The sequence below is a fragment of the Peromyscus maniculatus genome, chromosome 7, assembly GCF_049852395.1.
Source record: "Peromyscus maniculatus bairdii isolate BWxNUB_F1_BW_parent chromosome 7, HU_Pman_BW_mat_3.1, whole genome shotgun sequence".
Taxonomy (NCBI): Eukaryota; Metazoa; Chordata; class Mammalia; order Rodentia; family Cricetidae; genus Peromyscus; species Peromyscus maniculatus.
Window position 1 is genome coordinate 44,849,687 of NC_134858.1, and position 24,478 is coordinate 44,874,164.

General features: G+C 43.9%; 1 protein-coding gene across 8 annotated transcripts in view; it reads left to right on the forward strand.

The window, feature by feature from the left end:
- Positions 1 to 20,959, forward strand: part of Cadm1 (cell adhesion molecule 1) — a 329,281-nt gene extending 308,322 nt beyond the window's left edge. For 5 of the 8 annotated variants that reach the window (XM_042280843.2, XM_006979765.4, XM_042280845.2 and 2 more), the window contains 2 exons: positions 18,556 to 18,687; positions 20,661 to 20,959. In XM_042280843.2, coding sequence (XP_042136777.1) covers positions 18,556 to 18,687; positions 20,661 to 20,779 — 251 coding nt within the window. In that variant the 3' untranslated portion in view covers positions 20,780 to 20,959. Of the gene's footprint in view, positions 1 to 6,774; positions 6,829 to 18,555; positions 18,688 to 20,660 lie in introns of all 8 variants that reach the window. The other 3 variants (XM_006979764.4, XM_042280840.2, XM_042280837.2) reach the window with 1 other exon arrangement.
- The last annotated feature ends 3,519 nt before the right edge of the window (positions 20,960 to 24,478 follow it).

Consider the following 24,478-nt stretch of genomic DNA (forward strand, 5'->3'; position numbering starts at 1 on the left):
AAGTCCATATGAAAAGCAGGAAGTAGGGTTTTAAGGAAGTTTTTGGTGTGTGGTACATTGCAAGCCAAATAATAGAAAGTGGATTAAGTTTTTTGCTTTTTTTTTTTTTTTTTTTTTTTTTTTTTTTTTAACCAAAAGGTGAATAAAACCTGAATGAATAATCTTCAGACAGGGACATCAGGATACACTATCGCCTTCTCCCTGTCAGCAGTGGACTACCAATGGGGACAGGTCAACTAACTTACTTTCCTTCCTTCCTTCCTTCCTTCCTTCCTTCCTTCCTTCCTTCCTTCCTTCCTTCCTTCCTTCCTTCCTCCTTCCTTTCTCGTTTTCCAATCAGAAAGTGAGAGTCCTGTTTCATCTGAATATTATTATTACTCAGCTCAACTCTAACCTTGGCAAGATTGTGCTTAGAGTACATATGTTATTTTAAAAGGGGGCTGCATTTTAATAACCGGATCCAAGGGAATCATCTGGGAGAGGGCCTGCTTCAATCACTTTACATGCTGTGCAGGGTGAAAATCTATCACTTAAGTGACAAGAGGTGATCAGCCAGTCCTGTAGTGTTCATTCAGCTTAAAGAATAGTATCTAGCCCACACTGACTTCCTTAGACAACTATGTCTGAGAATTTAGAAGTTGGAAACCTGTGAGTAAAACCTATATTGGGCTGTTGTTGGAGAGCATGCCTTAGTCAGGGTCAGCTCAGCAAGGTGTTCATGTTCTCTCTCTCTCTCTCTCTCTCTCTCTCTCTCTCTCTCTCTCTCTCTCTCTCTCTCTCTCTTTCTCTCTCAGCAACACGGACTTAGATAGGAAATGATGGGTCTCTCCAGCCTCCTCACACTTACATTCTGTCCTAATGTCCATTCAGTAATTAAAGGGGCCAGGTATACTCGATAGTCATGAGAAATCAGTCAGGTCTAAAATGTGCTTGTTCTAAAGTGATGTCCATAGAACTGGCTACATCTCAGCCACTGCACGACATTAAACTTAGTTATTCAGTACATTCTGACTTATTATCCTCAGAGCTTTAAGGTGATTTTAATGTAGTTCAAGAGATTTTGTTTTATTCTTTTTTGTTTGTTTGTTTGTTTTGTTTTGTTTTGTTTTGTTTTGTTTTTCGAGACAGGGTTTCTCTGTGTGGCTTTGCGCCTTTCCTGGAACTCACTTGGTAGCCCAGGCTGGCCTCGAACTCACAGAGATCCACCTGGCTCTGCCTCCCGAGTGCTAGGATTAAAGGTGTGTGCCACCACCACCCGGCTTGTTTTATTCTTTTTAAAGTCCTCTAAGTTTTGGGCTTCCTATAATAAACTCCATGGTCAGGTAACCTAGGTTCCTAAAGTTCTGTGTTTTAGGTCCCTCGATAAAATCCAAGCACTTAATGTTTGTGGAACTTGTCTTTAAACATCTGGACAGGGTATGCAAACTAGGAAATTTGTCTTCTGGTCTGAAAATAGAAAAGTCAACTAGAAACCAATTCTGATTTGGGGCTACTCATTTTAAGAAGTCTGTCTCTTTCAAGAGATGGAAAGGGAAAGGAGTCTCCGATGCTTGGATTGGGATCAGTTAGCACACTGGTGGAGGACACAGTGCTGAATGTACCACTAGAAGCAGCCACTGTCTTTTTATTTGGCAACATCACTCCAGAGATGTAGGGTAAGACTAACAGGTATGAGGAAGTAGCAAACGGCCTTCTTGATCATGGACTCCTTAGCAGCAGAGAACCAGAGAAGTAGAGGATAATCCCAGCTGTTCTCTGCATAATGCCTATAAATTTAGTCTTCCACTTGTCCCTGACCCTCACAGTCACTTCTCAGGGGGTCCCCCACCATTTTGACCAGCTGACTCTGCAGACCACAGCCAAAAGCACTAATGAAAACCAAAGTGACGTCTGAAATTTTACTTGATGAAAAGAGAAGAAATTTTCCAAGTCAGTTGTAAAGGGTAACAGGATGTGGTGGAAACTAGAGATGGAGGAAGCAGGTTAGCAAGGACATGCTACTGTAGAATTGATTTTATCCTAGTACTAGAGGGCCAGCTTCACCAGACAGCAACCATATGACTGACAATCACTTGATGATGACCTTGAGGAGGTCCTTATGATGACCTGGTCCCAGGAAAAAAAATTGAAATGGCTTGATAACTTAGCAACTTAAATGACAAGACATACTAGGTCCTCCAGATGTGGCCATCATATTGGTCTTAAAAGTGTTATGCTGCACTTTCCATATTGCTGTTTTCTTTTATTTAAAAAGAAAGAAAGAAAAGACCTTTCAAGATTTCCCTTTGAAGACTCATTAAAGTATTTTATTCAAGCTTGTGTTGCTAGAGTATGTATGAAGTTTATTCTAGTTGTTCATGTATGTTGACTGTTTGTTCTTACCAATAACTGATTGAAATAAGCATGTATTGGAAGGTTGGAAGTGCATGGGCATGATTCAAAGCCAAATGGATTTTCTCCAAAAGAAAACCAAGCAACAATTCACTACCATATGTTTTTAAGGATCTCACTGAGAGTAAAGATAAATAATAGCATAAGAATGAGATTTTTTTAGGCAAGGCTGACACAAGGGGTATCTTTGAATAAGGATCTTGAGCATTTGTGGTTTTGGAGCTCATCCTTAAAGGCCTGCACAGGGGAAAATTAAGAAAAAAAAACACAAAAACAAGAAAACCTGTGTTGTGTGTGCATGTTGAACGATACAAAAAGAAAGAAAGAAAGAAAAAAAAAACACTGCCAAATCCTGATAGCTCGTGGTCAGAAGCTGCTGGCAGACATGCATGGGTGGTTAGCGCACGGGTGGTGTGTCGTTGTCCTGATTATTTGGTGTGTGGGTGCGTGTGATGGTCTTTGTTTCCATGTGGGCACTTCTTTTTAAATGTCTTGTGCCTTGTTCTTGTCTGTCCTGTGTGTCCCTCTCCCTTCCCCTCCCCTCCCCCTGGCCCCCATGAGGGTCGGGTGACAGCATGCCCATGGACTGGAATAGCGCTTGTGCTTCTGCTGCACTGTGGCGGTCAGCTGGCTTCCGGGTTGGAGGGCGCGCTCTCTCTTTCTCTCTCTCTCTTTCTTTCTCCCTCCTCCATCTGTCTTTCTCTCCTTCCCTTCCCCCCCCCCATCCCCTTCTCTCCACTCTTTCTAACAGCCTGCCTTTTCTACCTGTTGCGGCAGTGGAGACTGACTATCTCATGGATTTTCATATCCCACATGAGTTTTTAAATAGATTAATTCATTCTGGAACTGAGAACCCCTCTGAAATATTTCTTCTTTTCCAATTTGATTTCAAAGTATTTGACCAGTGCTAGAGAACAAGCCACACCCCAGACCACTGCCTGTCTTTAGGTAACTTTCCCATGAGTCTCCCTTCCCCTGATCTGTGACTAGTGCAGACCCTGATAGATTTCTAAAAGCACTGTGTTATGTCCTTATCTTTTGTGGTGTTCAGTTGTGGGGAAATTCTTAAGCCCGTTTGAAAGAAGACTAGCCAGCAGTGCACATGATTACAACCGCTATGTCCACCGTCTGTGTATGTACCTCTGTACATCTCTCTGTATGAGTACATAACAATGGCATTCAGAGGCTGTCATTCAGTCAAGGGACTCTGCAGACATTGTATGTTCTACCCAAGAACAAAGCTAAAGAGGTTTACGAATGGCTGCAGGACCTGAAGATTGCGTTGCAGCCTTGATATGCAGCTTGGAATCTATGTGCTGCTGTTTAACGGCGTGAACCAAATTTCTGCTAATGGGAAGAAGGGAAAAACTCTCCACAAAAGCTGACAAAGCAGGAAGAACAGGATGACTGAGCTTTTAGATTAAAACTACCGGGGGCGTCTGAACTCTTATGGCTGGTGGTGGAAGTATCAGTTTCCATGACATGGCCAAGTGATCAGATGTGTGCTGCGTAGGTAAGAGAGAGACCATCGCCTACTTTGTTCTTCCTAATGAGAATGGTACTAAGGCCAGTGGGCCGAGGGTTTCTTTCCTTGGGATTTTATTTAATTGTTCTTTTTCATAATTTTCTGTAATATCTGTATATGATAACCTGATGAATCGAACCCAGGAGCCTCTTTAGATATACTTGATTTTTGCATTTATTGAAATGGCTAAGATTTCTGACTGATTCTAATTCTTTGAAGTTTTTCTTCTGGTTTAAAACTGCCACGTTATAACCATTTGAGAAGCCAGCAGGTACTGTCAAGAAGGAGAAACAAAAACTCCAGATGTGCACAGTGCTTAGCCTGAACCACAGCACCTATAACACCAGAGAAAGCCAAACATGAGTCTCTTCAGAAGAGATAGCATAAATTAAATTATGTCTGCACCTTAGGACTTCCTTCATTGCAAAAAAAAAAAAAAAAAAAAAAAATCCATATGTAACAAAAGTAAACTTTCATTTGTTTAACAGAGTTTAAAGAAATGCATTGCATGCATTTTAATTAAAAGTGACTAGAAAGAGCTTGAATAGATGATAGGAAATTTTGAATAGAAGAACCAAGAAGTAATTTCCCACTTATTATTAAATCACAATGTTTCCTTTTGAGAAATATTCTCTGCTTCATAAAATGCATCTTTGTCATTTTCTTTGAGAAAATGAGAGGAGTCTAATTTTTAACATAAAAGAAAAATACCTAAGCCAAAGCAATTCTAGGAGGTAGATTTTGTGTTTCCTCACTTGTACACCCAGTGCTATGGTAAACTCCTCTAATTATATTTATTCAGAAATTATCCAACTATGACAATGTGCTATAGATTCATAAAAAACAATTGCACTGCAAAAACAAATTTAACACCACTGGCCTAAATGGCTTCTCAGTTTGGAACATAATCTAAGCAGGGGATTCCAGATGATTTGGTATATTTTAAAATTTATGTCATTAAAAATGACAGTTTCAGCTTTAATGAGGTGTATATCAACTGTCTGTCACTTCTTAATGGAAAACTTTGCATATCAATGATACTTCATAAACATATTTCTATATTTTTTAAAATTAGCTTTCTAGTGTTGTCCCCAAGGAAACAAGCCTTCATCAGTAAAGTTGCCTACTTGAAACATCCTTGTTTAATGTGGTTCAGTGGGCACCAAGCATGTATGTAGAACACTGATATTCATCGGGCCACGTAGAAGTGAGGGATTAGCCTTCTGAGAACCACAAATTCATAATTAACTACAGAGAACTACTCTATGTTGCTCATTTATAATAGTTATTCAAATAATTGTGTTCATTAGTCTTTATACAATGGATAAAGCCAATTAGAACTAGAAACACTTTCAGCCAATCAGATTTCAGGACAAAGGGCTAGCATTTCTCCTCAGCTGCCCCTATAATTTATTACATTACCACGTTCTCTTTAGTTGCCTGGTTCCATAGCTTCGGAACCCCTGTGAACTCTGAGGGTTTTCACTTTGATTTGGCTTCTGCTCAGAGCACTTGGCACCCGGGGTTCAAGTGAGAAGCTCTCCTCTCTTAGGACTGATAGTGGGACTCACATACTCAACCGGCTCACCATGCTCATTTGGCTTCTTTGTAAATCACCTTAGAAAAAACTGAAGCTTTAATGACCACTCATATAAGCTTGTTTTGGTTCATTTGAAATAAATATAAATGGCAACCCATCTCTATTTCCAGAGCATTTATTTTGGTTGCCTTTAGGCTTTGGTCAGTAATTGACCAAGGATGACTCTCAAAACATTATTCAGCAAATACTTAACTGACAATACAGTTTGTGTGAGCTCCAGGGAGGGGAAAGATACAGAAATAAACAAAACTTGTGTCTCTCTCCAAAGACCTTACAGCTGAATTAGATCGACGACCATCTTCAAAACAAGAGACACAGACTGTAAGACAGCTCTGGTCGGGTAGAGGTCCTGGGGCAATAAGATGGGGTTGGGGGAGAATAGCAAAGAATAAGCAAAGGCCACCTGGGCCGCCTCACCATTCTCTGTGTTTAATAAACTTCCTTAGAAGATCAGAAATGAGCATGAGCAAATGGAAGCCATCTCTTGAGGAAATCTCTGTTTAGTTATGCCCCCCTTTGCCTCACTCACTTCAGAGCAGAGCTGATGGAGAACTGGCCCAGCTGGCCAACAATGGGGTGGACTTGGATACAGGCATTTCAAGCCCCACTCAATTTTCTCCTGACCTAACTGCTTTTTCAGCTTTGAGGGTTTTATTTTTCCAGAATACCATTGATTTATGAAATTATTCTTTTTTAAAAAAATGAGTGGCAAGTCTGATTTTTCTGATGAAGGCATAACCTGCAATCTGCAGTTAGCAGATGCTGTACCATTTTGAAATATGTGATCCAAGATCATGCTAAATTGATAAATGAACTATGTTTGTCAGTATTGGCAAAGGATTTCAATTTTCAGCGAAAAGCGAGATAGAACTTACATATGTCAGTATGTGGCATCTAAATACATTCATATTTAAGAGATATATCAGAGTGTCCACGGCTAACAACCCAGCTTTACTTTTTTCTTTCTGCATGCTTATTTGAATGAGTGATTTTTTTAAACATTCACCCTCATGTTTCATGTGCTTTCAACAGTGGAGGCTGAGGACTCTTTCTACCTTGATTGTGTGTCGATAACGGTTACATAATTAAAGAAATGAACATATGGATTAATATATTCAAGCTCTCAAAAAATGTGAGAGATAGCAAGAGATTTGGCTCATGTTTTCTTTTTTTAAACAAAATCCATCCTCAGTTCTTAAGTGTTTTGTTTATGTCCCTCGAGGAATGAAAAGAAAAACGATTTGTTTTTACTTGTAAGGCCTTACTCAGTTGCCCAATTCCGCAGAAGAACTGGACAGTGAGGACCTCTCAGGTAAGGGCTAGTCATAGGTAAGGTGCTGCAGTGTACAACCTGTGGCTGCTTTGTCCACTGTGGCTCAATAACCACTTGGTTTGCTGAGCAATCAGTGTGGATTCTGAGACCAAGAAAAGAACAAATTTGTGTAGATAATGTCTTCCAGGTTCTCTCACCACCTTTCTCTCCTATGGTAACAATGTGTCTATTGCAGACCATGGCCTGTGCTGCTGACGCAGGAGAGACCCAAATGCTGAGGCCACTCTGCTTGGTGGCTTGAAGTCATGTTGCCATCCTAGATATGTAATGGCTCGGGAGAAATTTGGTTGCGCTATATAAAGCAGTTGATGTTGGATTATGTGACACGATCTGAAAGTCATATTGACTGTCTACTGCAGTGGAATAGACTAGAAAGCCACATCGTACACTTTGAAGTAGGTGGTAGAGCAGGGCAAGGAGGAAGGGGACAATTGTCTTGTCACACACCAGGCTGTAAACTAATTATCCACCTCAGACCTTTTTCACAGCATACTGAGCTCTTGCAAAAAGTAGGTTTCATGCTTGATTCCAGGATTTAGGTGTTACTAATCCAGAATAAGAAGCATGTCCTAAAAAGGCAGGAGGAAGGAGATTTAAAGTGGTCAGAGCTAAACAATTATACGAGCTCCCATGATGTCATGAGACGAGTGACAGCTACCTACAGCTTCTGAAGCGCGTTGATTGGTCACTTAGTGAATCGGTAAGCAAGCCCTTGGACATTGCAGTGGAGAAACCAAGGCACCAGCAAGTGGTTGCTGATTGGAGCCCGCTGGAAAACAAGGTTCCATATTCCCCCCTTCCTAAATAGCATTCACTACAGTTGTTTTGAATGACTGGCGCTTGAGGGGCCATCCTTAACTACTTCAGTGAAAACACAAGCTAGTCCTCCCCCCAGATCTCAGATCACACTGGATGTATTTCCAGCTGTGTGCTTCTGTCTACCTCAGGGATACCTTCACTTTGCTGCTCTGCCCCATGTGCCAGGGGAGCTGAGCTGTTGGCATTTCCCAGAGTAGCCACATCCAGGAAGCTACTCACTGGGTCTGTCCCCTGCTTGTACCTGTCTTGCAGTAAGTGCCAAGCTAATACTTTCTGGATAAATGAATGAATTCTAAATATCTGTGAATTTCAGCAAATAAATAGATTAGAAAGGTAGCCACCTATTAACCATGCCATTCATTTGCCTCTTATTTGTGATAGATACATATGAAGAAGTTGTAAAAAGATGAAAACAAAACATTAACTTTACTTTCTTTTAAAGTAGAAGTAGGTAAGTCCTGCCTGGCTCTGACATAATGCCAGTGTAAACAACCACTTGCTGGGGAAGGTGCTCTCTGTTTTGGCCCTCACCTGAGAGCAACCCCAGATACAGTGACCCTGCACAGTTGCATCTTTCAAGAATCCTGAGAAAGTTCTCCTAGGTTGACTGGCCCTGATCTCTCTAGGCATATTTTCCAGACAAGGATCACTCAGACAGGCAAAAGGAACTTTTATCCCCTTTAGGAAAACATGAGTCAGCCAGGTGCCTCTTCTCCCAGAATCATCAATTAGGAACACTGCAGGTCTCAGCCCTGCAGCATGTTAGATGGGTCCCCACTGCAGTTCTATCAATCACCCAAGTCAGGAGCAATAAACCAACAACTGTTTGTGTTCATAATAATTCGGTTAAATTAATAATTACATCTCCCCCCCTATTCCCTCCAGGACCCAGGCTCTCGCCTATTGCTAGAAGTCATAAGTCATGTAGAAGGCTGATGAACTAGCGGGCTGGGCTGGGTTGCCTTTGCATCTGGTTTGATGAACTAATCAAAAACTGATTAGCACCTTTGTTCAAAGGGGATGCTGATTAATCAATTACTATTGATTGTGAGCTTGGCTTCTCTAGGCAGCAAAAAGACATCTAAAGGGAGAAAAAAACAACCAATAAAAATTGAGCAGCTGTCATAGTGTTTAAATTTATTAAAACAAAATACATTATTTTTTATGAAGCTGTCTTGAAATGGGTCACTGAAGGGGAGCATATTGATTGAGAAAGGATGAACTTCTCAAATTTCTGTAGCCTGGAGACTGAATTCAATTATAATACAAGACAAACAGGTTAACACCCGCCTTAAACAGCCCATCAATAAATTAGAGTAGGTGTTGCCCATTTAATGCTAAACTGTGATAATGAATAATGCTACCTACTCCCTGCTGTATTGGGTAGAAAGTCCATCCTTTCCACATTAGGGATTAATGTTTCACACTTCCAGATCTTCCCCCACCCCGCCCCCAGCCCTCATCCTCCATTCACCGGTGCCTGCCTCAGTTAATGAGAGTTTCATAGCCAGCATATGGTGTGCAGCCCTCAACCAGCAACTTGGGATTGCCCAGCTGATCCTCCTTTGTAATCTACATTTTAAAAAAAGATTCAGTGCCTAGTTCACTGACTCAATTATTGGCCAACTTGGGGGGCTTATCTGGCTCTTCCTCGAACCCTTTTATTTACTTTTTGGGTGTTAATTTTATTGATGATAGAGCCTCACTCGTTTTGAATTGTTTTATCAATTACATCTGCCGTTTCCCAGTGACAGCTGGTGGTTATTGCCACCCATGTGGAATAGAATAGCTTTAAGCATATTTAGCCTTCTATTTTATTTTAAAACTTTAACAAAAATGTCTCCAACTGCCTCCCCCTCTTCAGCAGTGGCGGGGCCTGCGGGAACTCTTGAGTGGAGGGAGGTGGTAAATAGTATGCCAGAGCATGGCCCACAGCCCCTGCTTTAGAAGCAGAGGCACCGACAAGGCATTCCAGTGCTGCTTTTAATTCTTGTTACCCTCCAAATGAGAATGTGATTGGAAGATCCTTCATGCCCTTCACAAGCCACAAAAACGTACTGGGAAGGGGCAGGATTCTGCTTGACTTCCATAACCCTTGCATAGACGTTAGGAGAGATCCTGGTGAACCAGCTCTTGGCTCCCTTGGTAAATTGCAGAGGCAACCTGGGCTTTACATCCTAGGCTTCCCGTATCCAGGAATTCTCAGGCAAGGGGAAATATATGGGCACTTGCTCCTGCACACATGCGTCCACCGCACGGGTGAACACATTCACACATACATGCCCTAACACAGGCACAGACACTTAGTAGCCACTGCCTTTGGAGGAACTCTTCAGTTAGCACCACATGAAGTGTGACCCTGATTTGGCAAACAGGCTCTTTAATTTCCTTGATAGATAATATGTCGAGAAAAAAAAAGATACAAAGAGAGACAGTTAAGGTATGGCCATGAATCTTAGGTTGTGTTATCATTTAGCTTGTATTAATATACTCTACAGCTTAGAAAGTTCTTTCATATACATTTGTTCTGTTTCGCAATCCTGAGGATTGACTCTAGGGCCTCACATATGCTAAGTAATTAAGTACTAGCACTAAGGATATATTGCCTAATTTTTATTCTACAGGAGTATTTGAGCTCCATGTGCTTGGCTCTGGGCTAGCCCCTAAGACACAGTAGTAAGTGAATAAGGCCCAGTAGGACTTGAAGCAGTCTTGGATTTCACAGGCTAACCCTGCCACCCCATAATAACTTTCCAGTAGGGAACACAGACTGGATACCCAAACTGATCGTGACTATGGGAAATTAATCCAAGTAGCTGCAGATGAAGGGCTAAGACAGGAGGAAGTCGAGGCCAGTTTAGAAAAGCGCACCAGAGGCCAGGGCTGGGAAGACATGATGGATGAAAATAAGCCAACAGCTCGGGGCCGGGGGGTGGGGGGAATCCTCTTGAAGTTCCTGCAGGATAGTAAAAGAAGGGGTGTTAATTTACAAGTGAAGAAAGTAGGCACCCATAGGAGATCCAGACAATTTATGTGGACAGAATTGAAACATGCTCCTCCTGCCTGCAGAAAGAAATGGAGCCCTTTGGCTGAGGGTTCCCAGCTCTGAGAACTCCACAGCTCCCTTTACTCTGGAGTCTCTTGAGCTTGCAATTGCTTCTGGCCCTTTTCACTTTGGTGCGGCCGTCAGGGAAGGTGTAGGAGAAAGCTGGGCTCTGAGTGGCCTGTCAGACACAGCTGTGTGCTATCTGACATGAAGGTTATCTTAGTCATGAAGTCGGTGCCTTCCCCCTCAGAGAAGATCCATCCATGCTCTGCTCTGATGTTTCCAGTGCCACTGCTCCATGGAGTCTCCAAAATGATGGATTAGTTCCCCCTGAGGTGGCCCTAAATGCCACTGTAAAGTAATGCTTAAGAAGGGTTAGGACACAGATGTCTCCTTCTTTGAAAGCTGTTCTCTGTGGTATGTACCTGTGGCCTCAGAGCTCGGGGGCTGAAGCAGAAGGACCTTGAGTTTAGTGGGAATCAGTGCATTGAGAACTCTCATGGGGCCCATGGTCAGCGACGTTCCCACACATGGGATTCTGGATGTCCCCCCTAGTGCGGATCTTTCCCATAATCCAACATGCTACTGTTTTCACCATGGAGAGGAAGGTGGGCCACCACCAAACAGATAAACTTTTTCCTTCAGACTGAAAAGCTGTTAGCCACAGTGTGAAGTGTGAGTTCCAGTTCCACAGGTTGGACACTGCTTTGGGGTAACTTCACCATATTCATGATTCCATCCTTCTCACACCTCCAAATGCCTGAGGCCCACTGAAGCATCTACCTATAGAGACAGATTCTAGTGGGAATGCCTTCTGGAAACACTACAGTCTGTCCTCTTCACCAGGCTCCTAAAAGGAAAACTCCAGTGTCGTCCTCGGTGCCTCCCCAGTGCTTAAAGTAGAAAAGTCACCCACTGCCAGGGGTCCTGTTACAAGATGAGCAGGGCAGGGGTCTCTCTGAAGATGCTAAATGCCCTGGGATTAGCATCCTGTTTCATGAGTCATTTCTGCTGATGGTGAATTAACTAAACCATGTGACTGGAAAAGGGAGAGGAAACAACATTTTAAAAGACTTGTCCTAATCTTCAGCTGCAGAATATTTAACATTACAGTCCTCAGATGGTGTTCCTGACTCATAACGTGCATCCGATGGCCCTGTGCTTCCTTCCTCACCATAGAGAACAGCGAAGCCATTGGAGACGGCTTGTGTCCGTTCTATATAAGTGAAATGAAAGCTTGATCATCATTGCTCCTAAAGAGCTGACAAATATTGACCTAGGGTCAGTGATAAGAACCAAAAAGATCCTCCTGGGGTGTTCATAAAACAGACTGAAGCTCAGCAGACACTGAGTCCTAATGACATGTCAGACCCTAAGCCAGACAGGCACTTTCATGTACAGTCATGCTCTGGCCCCTGACAACAACCCTGGCAGAATATCATTGGGGCCAATGCCTCCAAGTAGGTGATTGGCCTGCCTCAGGTTACACAAGAAAGAATTGAAGTTCAGCTTCTGGCCCAGGTCTAATAGCAAGTCTGGTGCACTTTCCCACAGTCCATGCCGATGAGGTCCTAACTGGTCCCCTGTGCCTTGGTAGTGACAGGCAGGGAGAGCCCTGATCACTGAGAGTGATGGTGAACAGCCACTGTCTGTGCAAAGTTGTCGTTTAAATGAGCATATGCTGAGCTCCCGGGTGCACACTGAGGATGACTACTGCAGTTTCCCTTAGTGGCCTTGCACAGCCCCCCAAATGTCAGAATAGCAGCATGACACTGCTGGAATGGAATGCAGCTGATAGCTGACACTGGCCCCTGGCATGCTGTGTGGGAATCTTCATGACTTTCTTGCCTTACGTTGATTCCTTCCCTTCCTTTCTCTGAGAAGACAGAAAGGAAAGGTTATGCCGCATAAAGGCTAGTGTGCTCCAATATATATTAACATCTTAATGGGAAAGCTGTGCATGTACTGTATACATTTACTACTCTCTGACAAGAGGGAATTAAATGTCAGAAGGATTTGTAGCATCTATAATTGAATTGGTGCTGAGAAAAGCAAATCTTAAAAGAAGAATAACATATTAGGATTAGCAAACAACGTGGCGTTTTGTCAGCGCTTGCCACTCAGTGTCTCCCCTCCAGTAATAAAGCTGTGCTCTTAAAGCGCATGCTTAGCTTGGTTGCCCTCGAGGAGAGCTACCATAGGTGATGAAAACAGGTAGCTACACCTTTCAGATGACACAGCTGGTGTGTGTGTGTGTGTGTGTGTGTGTGTGTGTGTGTGTGTGTGTGTGTGTGTGTGAGCGCAAGCGCGCGCGCTCCTGTTTGGTGTTTTGTTTTGTTTTTCTTCAGGTTTGGAAAGTGTACCTCCTCCCCCCTCTCCTCCTTAGCAAGAAGTAACAAGTGACATCACAGTCATTAAGCCTTTTCTGAGATAGACTAATCCAGCCAGCTCTAGGAAGCTGGAGGCAGCATTTCTACCACAAACACCAGTTCTGAGAGTTTTTAATTAAACTGACTTGTCCAGCAAGACCTCAGCTGCACCAAGTGACAGAGCTATTGCAGAATGTCGGCCTCAACTTCAAGCATCCCTGGGCAGGAGAGGCCCTGTGGGGGTGGGAGACCTAGAATCCATGCCCCACTTTAAATGAGACCCAAGGCACTTTTTAGCCTCAGAATAGACCGGTGGGTGCTGGAGCAGTATCTAGCCTGCACCAAGGAAGCCCGAGCTATGAGGGTACAGCAGTGCAGTTAAGGCCATCATGCCTGATGCTACACATTTCACACTCCACCTTCTCCAAAGCAGAGAGCTCTGTATCCTTTGGCAAGAAGACTGACTTTAGATTCTGCAGCCTGGGTTTCCGAATGGGCAGCCTGCAGTGGCAGTGAGGGTTCTGCTCCGTGAGTCCCTCTCCCAAAGTCCTTCCTTGCCAGGAGCCTGTCAAGAACATCCTAGCCATTCCCTGGTTATCCGTGGATCCTGCTTTGGCAACACAGCCTGCAAGACTTAGGACAGATCCACGATCGTGGTATTCTCCTGGCAGATCGTATGGCACGTCTCCTGCCAGGTGGTAAAGTAGCCATAGAAACCAGGGCCCCTTACAGATGCCTGCACCACACAGGCAGCAGAGCTGAGGGAGTGCTTTGTGCAGGAAGTGCTCCGCTTTCGTTAGTGTTTAAGGAGTGAATGCAAGTGGCAAAAGAGAGAGGGGGGTCCACTGGAGGGGTGGAGAGAGACTAAACGGCAAATCCTGCCTGCAGAATCACCCCATTCGCATTGCCCTTGAGGAGTGGGGGGGGGGTCAACTGCCCTGAGCTGAAGAATGCGGAGCAGTTTGGGACATTCCTGGGATTTGATGGAAGTAGTTTGTTGTTGTTATTGTTGTTTTTAATTCTTTTATTGTTGTTGTTATTCTGAGATTTCTGAGACGCTAAAACCACGGCCAGGGTAGTTGAAGCGATGACACAGGATTTTCCATTGTTGTTGTCTCCTGTTTAATTTTTGTTTCTTTTTTCTTTTTCTTTTTTTTTTCTTTTTTTTGGGGGAGGGGGCGAACTTGACATTCTGCAAGGGACTTATAAATCTCACTTGGAGCCAAGTTGTTTCAGCCTTTTGTCAAAAGAAAAGCTAACTCCCAGCTCTAACCAGCTCATGATGTATAAACTGATTTGGAGTTATAAAATGGTGCAGCATGGTGGGGGTGGGGTGGCAGACCAGGGTTGGTGCCACAGTAGTGTTGTCACACTCAGCCTTCAGTGTTGTCTGAGTTAGACTTAGCCAGCTCACTCATTCCCCTGAGTATGTGTATGAAGTTATTTGGATGAGGTTAACTACACAGACCGTGGTTATCGAAAACTGGAATGACTGTTTTATATGCATGTACCAAGCCTGTGCTTGGCGTTCCTCCCCAGTACAGCAAGGACACAGCTTTATCCCACAGTAGACACACTAACACCCGTGACTGCACAAGAGGCTTTCCTTTACCTGAAGACTGGGCTCCTTTAGAAGACCTCCGCACCCTCACCTCGTTTCACTTAAGCTGCAGCAGCTGGAGAGTTTGCCTCCAATGTCTTTGTTTGACTACAAAAAGGAGGAAGAAATCCGGAGAGGTGTTCCCAGGAAAAGGAGCAACAAATGGGGCGGTACCCACAGGGATGCATCTCCTCCCTCAGAGGAGCAAGACCTTCAGATGATGGTGACAGCCGTGGCCTTTCCACTTAGTAATTCCTCAAGAGAATTCCTAGTCTGAATTCTCACCTCTTGTGCAAGATAGGAGAGATGGAGGCTGGTGGACATTGCCAAAGATCCACCTGTGGGTCATCTGTATTGCACACAGACTCCTGTTTTTATCTGACTCTGACAGCCAAATGCATCCGTTGCTTTTTGTGACCATGGAGGCATCAGCTGCCGGTGCAGGTAGATCTTACCAGATGGCAGCCAGCCAGCATCACCCCCAGCACTCTGAGCCAATCCACCGCACAGTTGGAACTGCCTCCCACCCCACAAGAGGAAACCAGAGATGAATGAGAAAGAACTGTTCTCCACAGGGGAGGCCGGACCGTGACAGGCACTTAGGAACAGTCACAGCTCTATTACTGCCTCCCATGGTCAACCAGGGGTGGGAGCTGGGTGGAGGAGAGGTGGGAAGAGGCGGCCAGGAGCTCATAACCAGCAGTGTTCCCTGTAAATTAAACATCAGTTACCTTCTGTGTCCATCTGCCATAATTGAAGGCGGGAAAAGTGTCTTGGTGATTAACTAGCAGTAGTAAACTTTCTGATCCAAGTGAGTATCAGAAGGTAGCTAGAGATTGCACTTACAAATATCTGCAAAGGCTGTGTGTCCCTGAAGGTGGGAAAGAGCTGAAACATAGGTGTTTAGTGTAGGCTAAGTCCAGGGGGAAACAGCTAGACTAAGCACATTTGGAGAGCAAAGGTCAACTGAATAGTTGGGCTTAAGTAAGGAATCCCGAGATGACGGGTTTTTCTGGGTTATTTTGTTTTTGTTTTTAACCTTGTTTTGAGAGGATTTTCCTTCTTCCTGTCTTTCTTTTCTTTTTTTTCTTTCTTCTTCTCCCCACCCCTAAGCACAAACATACCAGCACATCTCTTGGGCTGTTCTATGCCTGAAGTTGGAGTAATTAGTCTTTTAATAGTGGATAAGAGTTGCCTGCCTCCAGATGGGTAGGGGCTGTGTCTTCAACAGCTTCTAGAAACTTCTGTCTGCTTTCAGCCCTAACAAAGTGGCACCTCCCCCTCCCTTGCCTCATGTAACTTTTTCTGCATCTGTATCACTTTTCCCAAATCTAAGACACACGGAGTTTATTGAAGTAAAGTCAAACATTCAGTTTGAAGCCCACGGCAACTAAAGATATCATTCATTGAATGATAGTTGATATCATTCAAACACAACTAACAAGTTTTACTATTACTTGGTCTTTGTGAGAACATTTGAGTGTTTGCAGTGAGGTGTATCTACACAATGTAAAGTGTGGTCCTCCAGCAGGCACCAGAATCCAGTACCACCCTGTGATGGTTACACTTCATCATCGGCTTGACTGGTTTTAGGATCGCCATGGAAACACACTCATGGATGTGTCTGATGATGTCTCCAGAAAGGTTTAACTGAAGAGAGAAGCCCAATTCTAAATGTGGGTGGCACCATTCCATGATTCTAGACCAAATTAAAAAAAAAAAAAAAAAAAAAAAAAAAAGCAAGCCCAGTACCAGCGTTCACCTCTCTCTGCTTCTGACTGGGATGCCATGCAAACCAGCTGCCCCGCTCAGTCCTGCCGCCATTCCTTCCCTGCCTCGATGTACTGTATCGTCAGAATGGGAACCAAAACAAGCCTTTCCTTCAGTTATTTGTGGCAGGTATTTTGTCTCTGAAGAACAATTAATGCACACCCCACAAACAGTACTTCCCATCAACAAGCTGTTTCCTAAAAGACAAAGTTTCCATGAACCCAGTCTGCCGGTCAAAAGGACTTCCAGGACACCGGGAGCCCAGGACACCGGGAGCCGTATTGTCTTCAGTCAGCAGCACTTGGGCTGAGGCAGGGGATTCCTCTCCACTACATTTCAAGTGGAGCTTATTAAACACGTTGCTGGAGGGGCTTGCTCATCACGGAGTAGACTAATTGGCTGCAGCACTCTGCCTCCGACCCATCTCCATCCTCCAATTAAACTCCCATCATCCTGTTGTCCAGGCGACCTGCCGCTGCCTCTGACTTGGCATTTCTGTTGGGGTTTGGGGTTTGAGTTATTCTGTAGTTCTTCCCAAGCTAACTCCATGGAACACTTTAAATACTCCACGTTCTAATTGAGGCCCTTTTAATTAAAGCTCTTTCCATGGGAGCCTTAGTCACGAGTTATTTCCCCACATCCTTCAGTGCCTAGTCTCCAAGCAGAATTGGAAATATCGATAGAAAGTGTAAGCCCTGCCCTCCCGCTGAAAACGTTGTATCAGGTTTCGGCTCAAAAGAGTACCATTACCTTTAGCTGTCACGGATCTGTACACTTGATCGATAAACTTCAAATATTATTAGAGGTGGAGGCTTCAGAGATTTGCTCTGTTCTTTGGAGAGAGACAGAGATAAATCTTTCTTAGAAATTGACTTGAGTTTGCACTCGGTCTTCCCGGTGAAATGCATTTCTCTTAGGCATCCAGCAGCTACAAGGGGGGCAGATTTATAGGCCATGTGCTTCATGTACTGAAAGATTTAAATGGTAAATCCTTCACATATGACTTCACAAATCATGTAAAGTTAAAAGATTTTTACCGTTTCTGTTGCTGCTGTGCTTAAATTGTAAGGTACAGCCAGTAAATCATTTTAATGGAGGTGTCGTACTTGACTCAATAAAAAGAAGAAAAAAAAAAGACAATGGTTTAGCTTCCATTCCAAAATGTTAATGTATTAATCAACGGGAGAATAATTGTTTTTTACTATGTTATAAATCTCGGGTGCCATTAGGATTTCAGCAAGGGGTGATGTAGCCACATTCCTAAATTAAAATTGTTTACCCTGCCATACATCCATTCTGCATCGCCATAGCTCATTCCGGGTTCATTCTGAAGTTGTTCCCCAGCCAAAAACTCAAAAAGGGAAATCCTGAGGGAGCGAGGCTTATAAGAGAAAACTAATTGCATTTCAAGGTGTTAAATAAATAACATAAAAACCGTCTGTGGCGATGGACAAGTATTCCTTCCTGTCTTAACGTTTTCTCTCTCCCTCTCTCTCGCCCTCCCCTCCTCTCTGAATTGGGCTTTTGGTTTTAAATTGAGGCTTTACCCCTCCTCACATCTTGTAAATGTGGCAACCATGTCATAAGTCTTTAGTCTCATAAGCCTGGTTTTATCTCTACACAGCCTTGCTTTCCCTATGCGTGTTTCCTTATGAGTGAGCTATGCCCCCCACACACACCCCGTTCTTCTGATAGCCTAAAGATACCATCTGTGGTGCCCATAAATAGTTAAGTCAGCCTCCTTAATTATTAGTAGCTGTAAGTTCCAGGATGTGTATAGTGAGTGCTAAGAATGGGTGAGAACAGGCAGGATCCAACACACACACACACACACACACACACACACAGCTCCCTAAGTTTCTTTCACACACAGTAGCACTCCTCTGCTGCCTCTAATGAAATTGCCTTGTGGGGAGAACAGATCAATTCAGCACTGGACAGGTCAGTCTGTTCCCTCTATGTAACTTGATCCACCTGGTTTGTTCTCGCTGACTCCTCCATTAAAAAAGAAGGTAACCTTCTGACCCTGGAGGCGGTGTCCCTGGGGCTCCTGGTGTCTTACAATAAGTTCTACATCCCTGTTCCTCTTCTGGTTCCAACAGACTCTCGAGCAGGTGAAGAGGGCGCCATTGGGGCAGTGGACCACGCGGTGATCGGCGGCGTCGTAGCTGTGGTCGTGTTTGCCATGCTTTGCTTGCTCATCATTCTGGGCCGCTATTTTGCCAGACATAAAGGTAAGCAAGGCGCTTTGGCAGGCTGGAGCAACATGTCGCCACAGCCCTGGAATTGGGGGACCTCACTGTTTTCATTAGTAGGCAGCTTGCTGTAAAGGATGACTCAGAATATATGTTCCCTGAAATGGGAAGAAGTGTGGTTGGGTGGGTGAAGAAACCTTAGCAAATATTGCTGAAGACTGCATGAAGAGATTTGGATTCCCTGTAAATACAAAGCTGTACAGCTCTGCTGTTCCCCAGTCTACATTTGGGGATAGAGTCAAAATAATAAGGTAGGGGCTGGTGTGACGAGTGGCCTGAGCCCTGGATGATTGTATGCATGGCAAACATCCACAGCCTGCTCATTTCCCTGGAGACAGGAGGACCAGTTTGCTGACCCTGAACTCTGAGTAAGCTGGTCCCCAGGGCCAGAATATTTCCTCCTTGATGTGATGTGCCCAGGTTTAAAAAAAGAAAAAGAAAAAGGAAAAAAATCCTTTGCGTTAAAAGCCACATAAATATGTATTTTTTAAATTATCAGGGCAATTGATTTAAATTGCCATTAATCATCACACTTACCAACTGTGCAGACTGGATGGGCAATCATCTTTGCCAATGCTCTTCCTCTCTGCCTCATGCTGCTCTGAGCCTCTTCTCCCCTCCTGGTAATTTAGTCTTCCTTTTCTTTGTCGGCCCTTGTCTTTCTCAGTTGTTTTTCTCAAGCACTGGGCAATGAGCTTTGGGGGTTTTGTGGGCGCTTGCATACTGCTTGATTGTGACTTGGGTTTGGGGAGGGTCCCTGGAGCCCAGCAGTGGAGGGCCAGGGTGCTTAACAGCAAACTTTAGGATCCGGAAGTGTCTTGGCTGGAGCACAGAACAACTGGGGACTCTTGGAGCTGTGTGGCCCAGAACCTCCAACTTAGAGTGCTTAACTTGATAGAGCTGGGAAGGTAAAGCCAGGGCGCCAAGCAGAGTGTGCACAGCACCTGTGGAGGATCAGAGGGCAGGGGTAACATGTCTCTGCAAGAGAGATGACTCAGGAAGGAAGCGTTTGACCACCTGCTTGCTCGGCTTATCACTTTAAAATCTGAAAATTCAGCAAAATGTCTCAGGCTTTTTGGAGTATCAGAATCTTTAGAGTCAGAACATAATGGGAAGAAAGCTATCAGATTGTACCAGGCAGTTGGAGTTCTACCTGCCTGCTATTCTGAGGTGAAGTCTTGTCTTCCTCCGTGTAAACCCTTGGGATTTGGTGATAGAAATGTCACCAACTTGGTTAATGTTCTGTCTATTGTCATTATAAAGTGGCTGTGCCAATTAGCAAATCCATGAATCCGGGTCCAGGCTCCAGTCACATGGTGAGAAAGAATCCCTTGGTCATGAAGACAGAGCCCAAGCCTCCATTGTAGTTTTTACAATGTCAAATTATACCTCTGTCTGATGCCCTGCTCTGAAGTGGAAGGCGTAGAGAAAGCAGCCCTTCTATAAGTTCAAGACAGTTTCACCTGTGGGTAGCCAATAGCAGTCCTGAAGCCAGGAAGACTGTGGTCGGAGTAACTGATCCAAGCCGACAGTAGAAGCGTCACTGGGGCCCTCATTCATTTATTGGCTAATTGCTTTCCTTGCTTTGGTCTTTACCCATGTGCGAACATCTCTGGTCATCGGTCTTTGGTGTTTACTGTCTGTGCGTTAGTCAGCAGCTCTCCAGCTCTCTGCATTTGAGCCCCACTCCGTCTTCTTCTCTGGTCATAACCACTGCTCTAATGTCTCTTTGCTGAATTGCACCGCAGCGGCTCAGTTGGAGTGGTACCTTTGGAGCCCCGGATCCCATCTGTCTCACCCACCTCGCTCTCTTCTTCCAACTGTTTTTTTTTCCCCTCTGCTGCCTGCACACCACTTCGGCTGATGATGGCCATAAGGCAACTTGCCATCTCTGTACCGCTTCACCCAGAGGCCATCAGAGAGTCACAGTGCTTTACCCCTTCATCTTTCAGGTACATACTTCACTCATGAAGCCAAAGGAGCCGATGACGCAGCAGACGCAGACACAGCTATAATCAATGCAGAAGGAGGACAGAACAACTCGGAAGAAAAGAAAGAGTACTTCATCTAGAGCAGCCTTTTTGTCCCAATGAGGTGTCCAACGGGCCCGTTTAGATGATAAAGAGACAGTGATACTGGAACTTGCAAGAAGCTCGTGTGTTTTTTATGAGTGGGTGGAAAGATGTGAGACTGGGAAGGCTTGGGATTTGCTATGTAAAAACAAAAAGAAAAAAATGTTCTTTGAAAAGTACGCTCCGCTGTTTGACACCTCTTTTTATCTGGTTTTAATTTGGTTTGGGTTTTGGTTTTTTAATTTTTATTTCTTCCTACCAAGTCAAACTTGGGTTTTGGTAGATTGCAGAAAATTCTGTGCCTTGTTTTTCATTTGTTTGTCGTGTTTCTTTCCCCTTTTCCTTTTTATGCATTTATTTTTCCCCAAATCAATTTTTTTCCCTCCCGAACCTCCCCTTTTTTGGAATTGACCTGCTGGGATTCCTAAGACTTTCCCCCATTGTTGTCGATTTCTGCTTTCATTTGTTTTTGTGTTGCCGGTGACTGCTTTCTGTTCCAAATTCAGTTGCATAAAAGGAAAACCAGCACAGTTTAGATTTCATAGTTCAGAATTTAGTGTCTCCATGATGCATTCTTCTCTGTTGTCGTCAAGATTTGGGTGAAAAAAAAAATGAAAAAAAAAAAAAGAAAAAAACAGTGAAAACTCTTTGCTGCTGCCCATGTTTCAATACTTAGAGCAGCGAAGACTAGAAAAGTAGACTGTGACTCCGAAACTGTTGTTTGCTGTGGATCTTCATTACTGTACAGGGTTATCTGCAAGTGAGGTGTGTCGCAATGAGATTGAATCTGTCTTTAATTCTGTATCTGTAGGCGGCTCAGTATAGATTACCCCACGCTGTGCAGAAAGGTTTGGGGTGGAAAGTCTCCTCCTCCCTCGTTGCCCTAAACAGACCCAATAGGTGAGGTCTGTCCATTTGATGTCAGTGGACAAATTTGAGTTGCCCCAGGAGGGGAAGCAGGAAGGGGATAAAGCAGTCCTGCTCTGGTTGTTTCTACTCCAAACAACTCCATCCACCTTTCCCAATTGGCCTTACTGCTCAGTGATGTGCAGGAGAGAGCAAGTCCGTGTGTTGTGTGAGTGACGGAAGGGGGCAGGTTTTTGTTTGGGGTTTTTGTTTGTTTTTGTTTCTGTTTCTGTTTTCCTTTGTGCTTACTTAAGAGGGCAGTAGGATGTGGCCTGCATGTACTGTATATTACAGACACTGTCCTGCTGGGACTCGCGTCCTGCTGGGGCTTCCAACTCCGATCCCTGTGCAGCTCTCATTCCTTCAGATTTGGCTAGACAAAGGCAGGAGGTACAAAAGAAGGGCCGGTATTGTTCTCGAAAGGTCAGAGCCTAGGTGGAGAAGCAGCCTGTAGAGACTTTCAGTTACTTAATCAAAACTCAAATGTGAGTGTTTTTATCTTTCTACCTTTCCTACACTAGCCTTGGCCTCTTTCCTCAGCCTTAAGAACCATCTGCCAAAAATTCCTCATCTCGCATGATGGCAGCCATAGCGCACAGCTACTAAACTAAGTTACCTTGAACATATCTCAGACTGGAGCCTGGGGGACGGTAGAGAGTCCAGTTACCGTTTGCATTCTTTAGAGCTAAGTAGGGCTTTGTCGCTGATGTGTTGAGGAAATCCAGAAGTAGTTCTGAAGGATGAAAACCTAAACTCTTACCCTATGTGTTGGTAGGCTCCAGACTCCAAATAACAGTCCCTTATGGAAAGGTGGCATCAGAAAAGATAGATCTATCTATATATATAAATATATAAATATATATTATATAACATTTTCAGTCAGTACTTTTGGATTTTGCAAGGTGCATTTTTACTATTGTTACATTATGTGGGAAACTTACGCTGATTTATTTAAGGGGAAAAAGTGTCGACTCTGTTATTTGAAAGTATATTTCTTTTTCTTGTCTTTATTTTCACTTCTGATAGAACCATTGCAATATGGGGGCCTTTTGGGAACGGACTGGTATGTAAAGGAAAATTCATTATTGAGCAGTGTTTTGTTGACCCCCCTCTCCTGTCCCTAGGCACTTAACCAAGACAAAAAGCCACAAGGAACATCCCTTTTTCAAGAATTTTATAATGTGCATCTATTCCGAGCCCTTAGCACCCATCCTGAACATAGTGTGACCATATCAAAGGGTGAGAACCAGTTAGCATGTCGTTGAAAGGATTTTTCAGCTGTTCTTTTTAGAAAAAAAAATACAAAAAAAAAAAAAATAAAAAAACAAAAAACCAACAAACAAAAAAAAACTACCATTGTTCACAGAATTGGCATCTCATTTTCGGGACCGCCCATCTTTCTGTTTTGACAAGTGTACAGTAGTGCAGCGTTCTGATGTAACTTGATGACTTACAATGTTGACATGTCTCAGGTTCCTGTGTTTTGATTGGTGTTTTTCCGTCTCAGGTAGATTGCAAAGTGTAGGCCCCACACATTGGAAAAAAATAATAAATAATAATTATAATTATAATAAAACAAAGCAAAAACAGGAAATTACGGATTTTAGTTGTATATTGGTTTACGTATTTTTCTTAAGTATACAGTGCACTGTTTGAAATGTATTGTTGAGTATTACTTTGTACAGGTTGATCACTTTTTTTAGAGTGAAGAAAGAACAAACTTGGTTTTTCGTGTTTTTTTAAAGGAATATAAAATAATGAAGGATGTATAATTGATGCCAAATAAGCTTGTTCTTTAGTCACGAGGACGTCTTGTTTTTCCCTCTAGGCCAGTTCTGTTTCTAAGGTGTACAAGGACCATGTTACAGTGTAAGAAACTCCACATCCGTGTGTTCCCATTCGCATTTTGTATCGGTTCATGTATACCATTTTTACAAAAAGAAAAAAGAAAAAAAAAGAAGTACTATAAAATATCTGTCTTCTTAATAAAAAAAATTAATGTTACAAGTGATCCTTCAAATCTCTTTCTGGATTCTTACAACACCCGGCCTCTGGTCCCAGCTTCCTCTCCTAGGACCTTGTGTGGGGGCCCAGAACCCTGGCAGTAGGTGGCTGGGAAGTAGCTGCCAGCTGGGTTTGTCTCCCTTGTCTATTCATCCTTGTCCTGTCCTCTTCTCCCCTCACAGTAGACAGGGCCTGAGTCCGGTGCTTGGCTGAAGGAGTCACTCCAGTGGGCGCGGCGATTTGTGCAGGTGTACATGCGGCTGCCGGGGACGGCATCTCCCATGGACGTGTCCACCACTACCCTCCCTGCTCTCACCCACCGACTTCCCCGTGTTGCCTGCTCCACCATCTCTTTCTTTGGGGTTCCTTGTCCTAACAATTCACACTGCCTTCTTCCTTTTAATACTCTCTCTCTCCTTGCACAAAAATGAAGAGGTGAGCTGCTGAGGGCTAACAGTTTGGCTGCCTGCGGGTTGTTCTCACTTACCATTTAGGTTTTGGAGACTTCCGGGCCCAGGTGGACTGCGAGATTCAGCAGCATGGTATCAACGTCCTTGCCTTGCAGGCGAAGGTAGCAAGGACCACACTTGAGCAGAAATCCATGAGCAGAAGTCTGACCACCCCAAAGTGCCCTTTCTCACCTTCCCCTACCTCTCCTTGGGTCCCCCTCTGTCTCGGTGAGGTAACCAGGAAGATTTGGCAGGGAGAGACAAGGTAAGCTCCAGAAAAGACTTCGGTTTCTTCCATCATGGTCTGTCTGTCCCTGAGCAAAACAGCACCCACAGAAG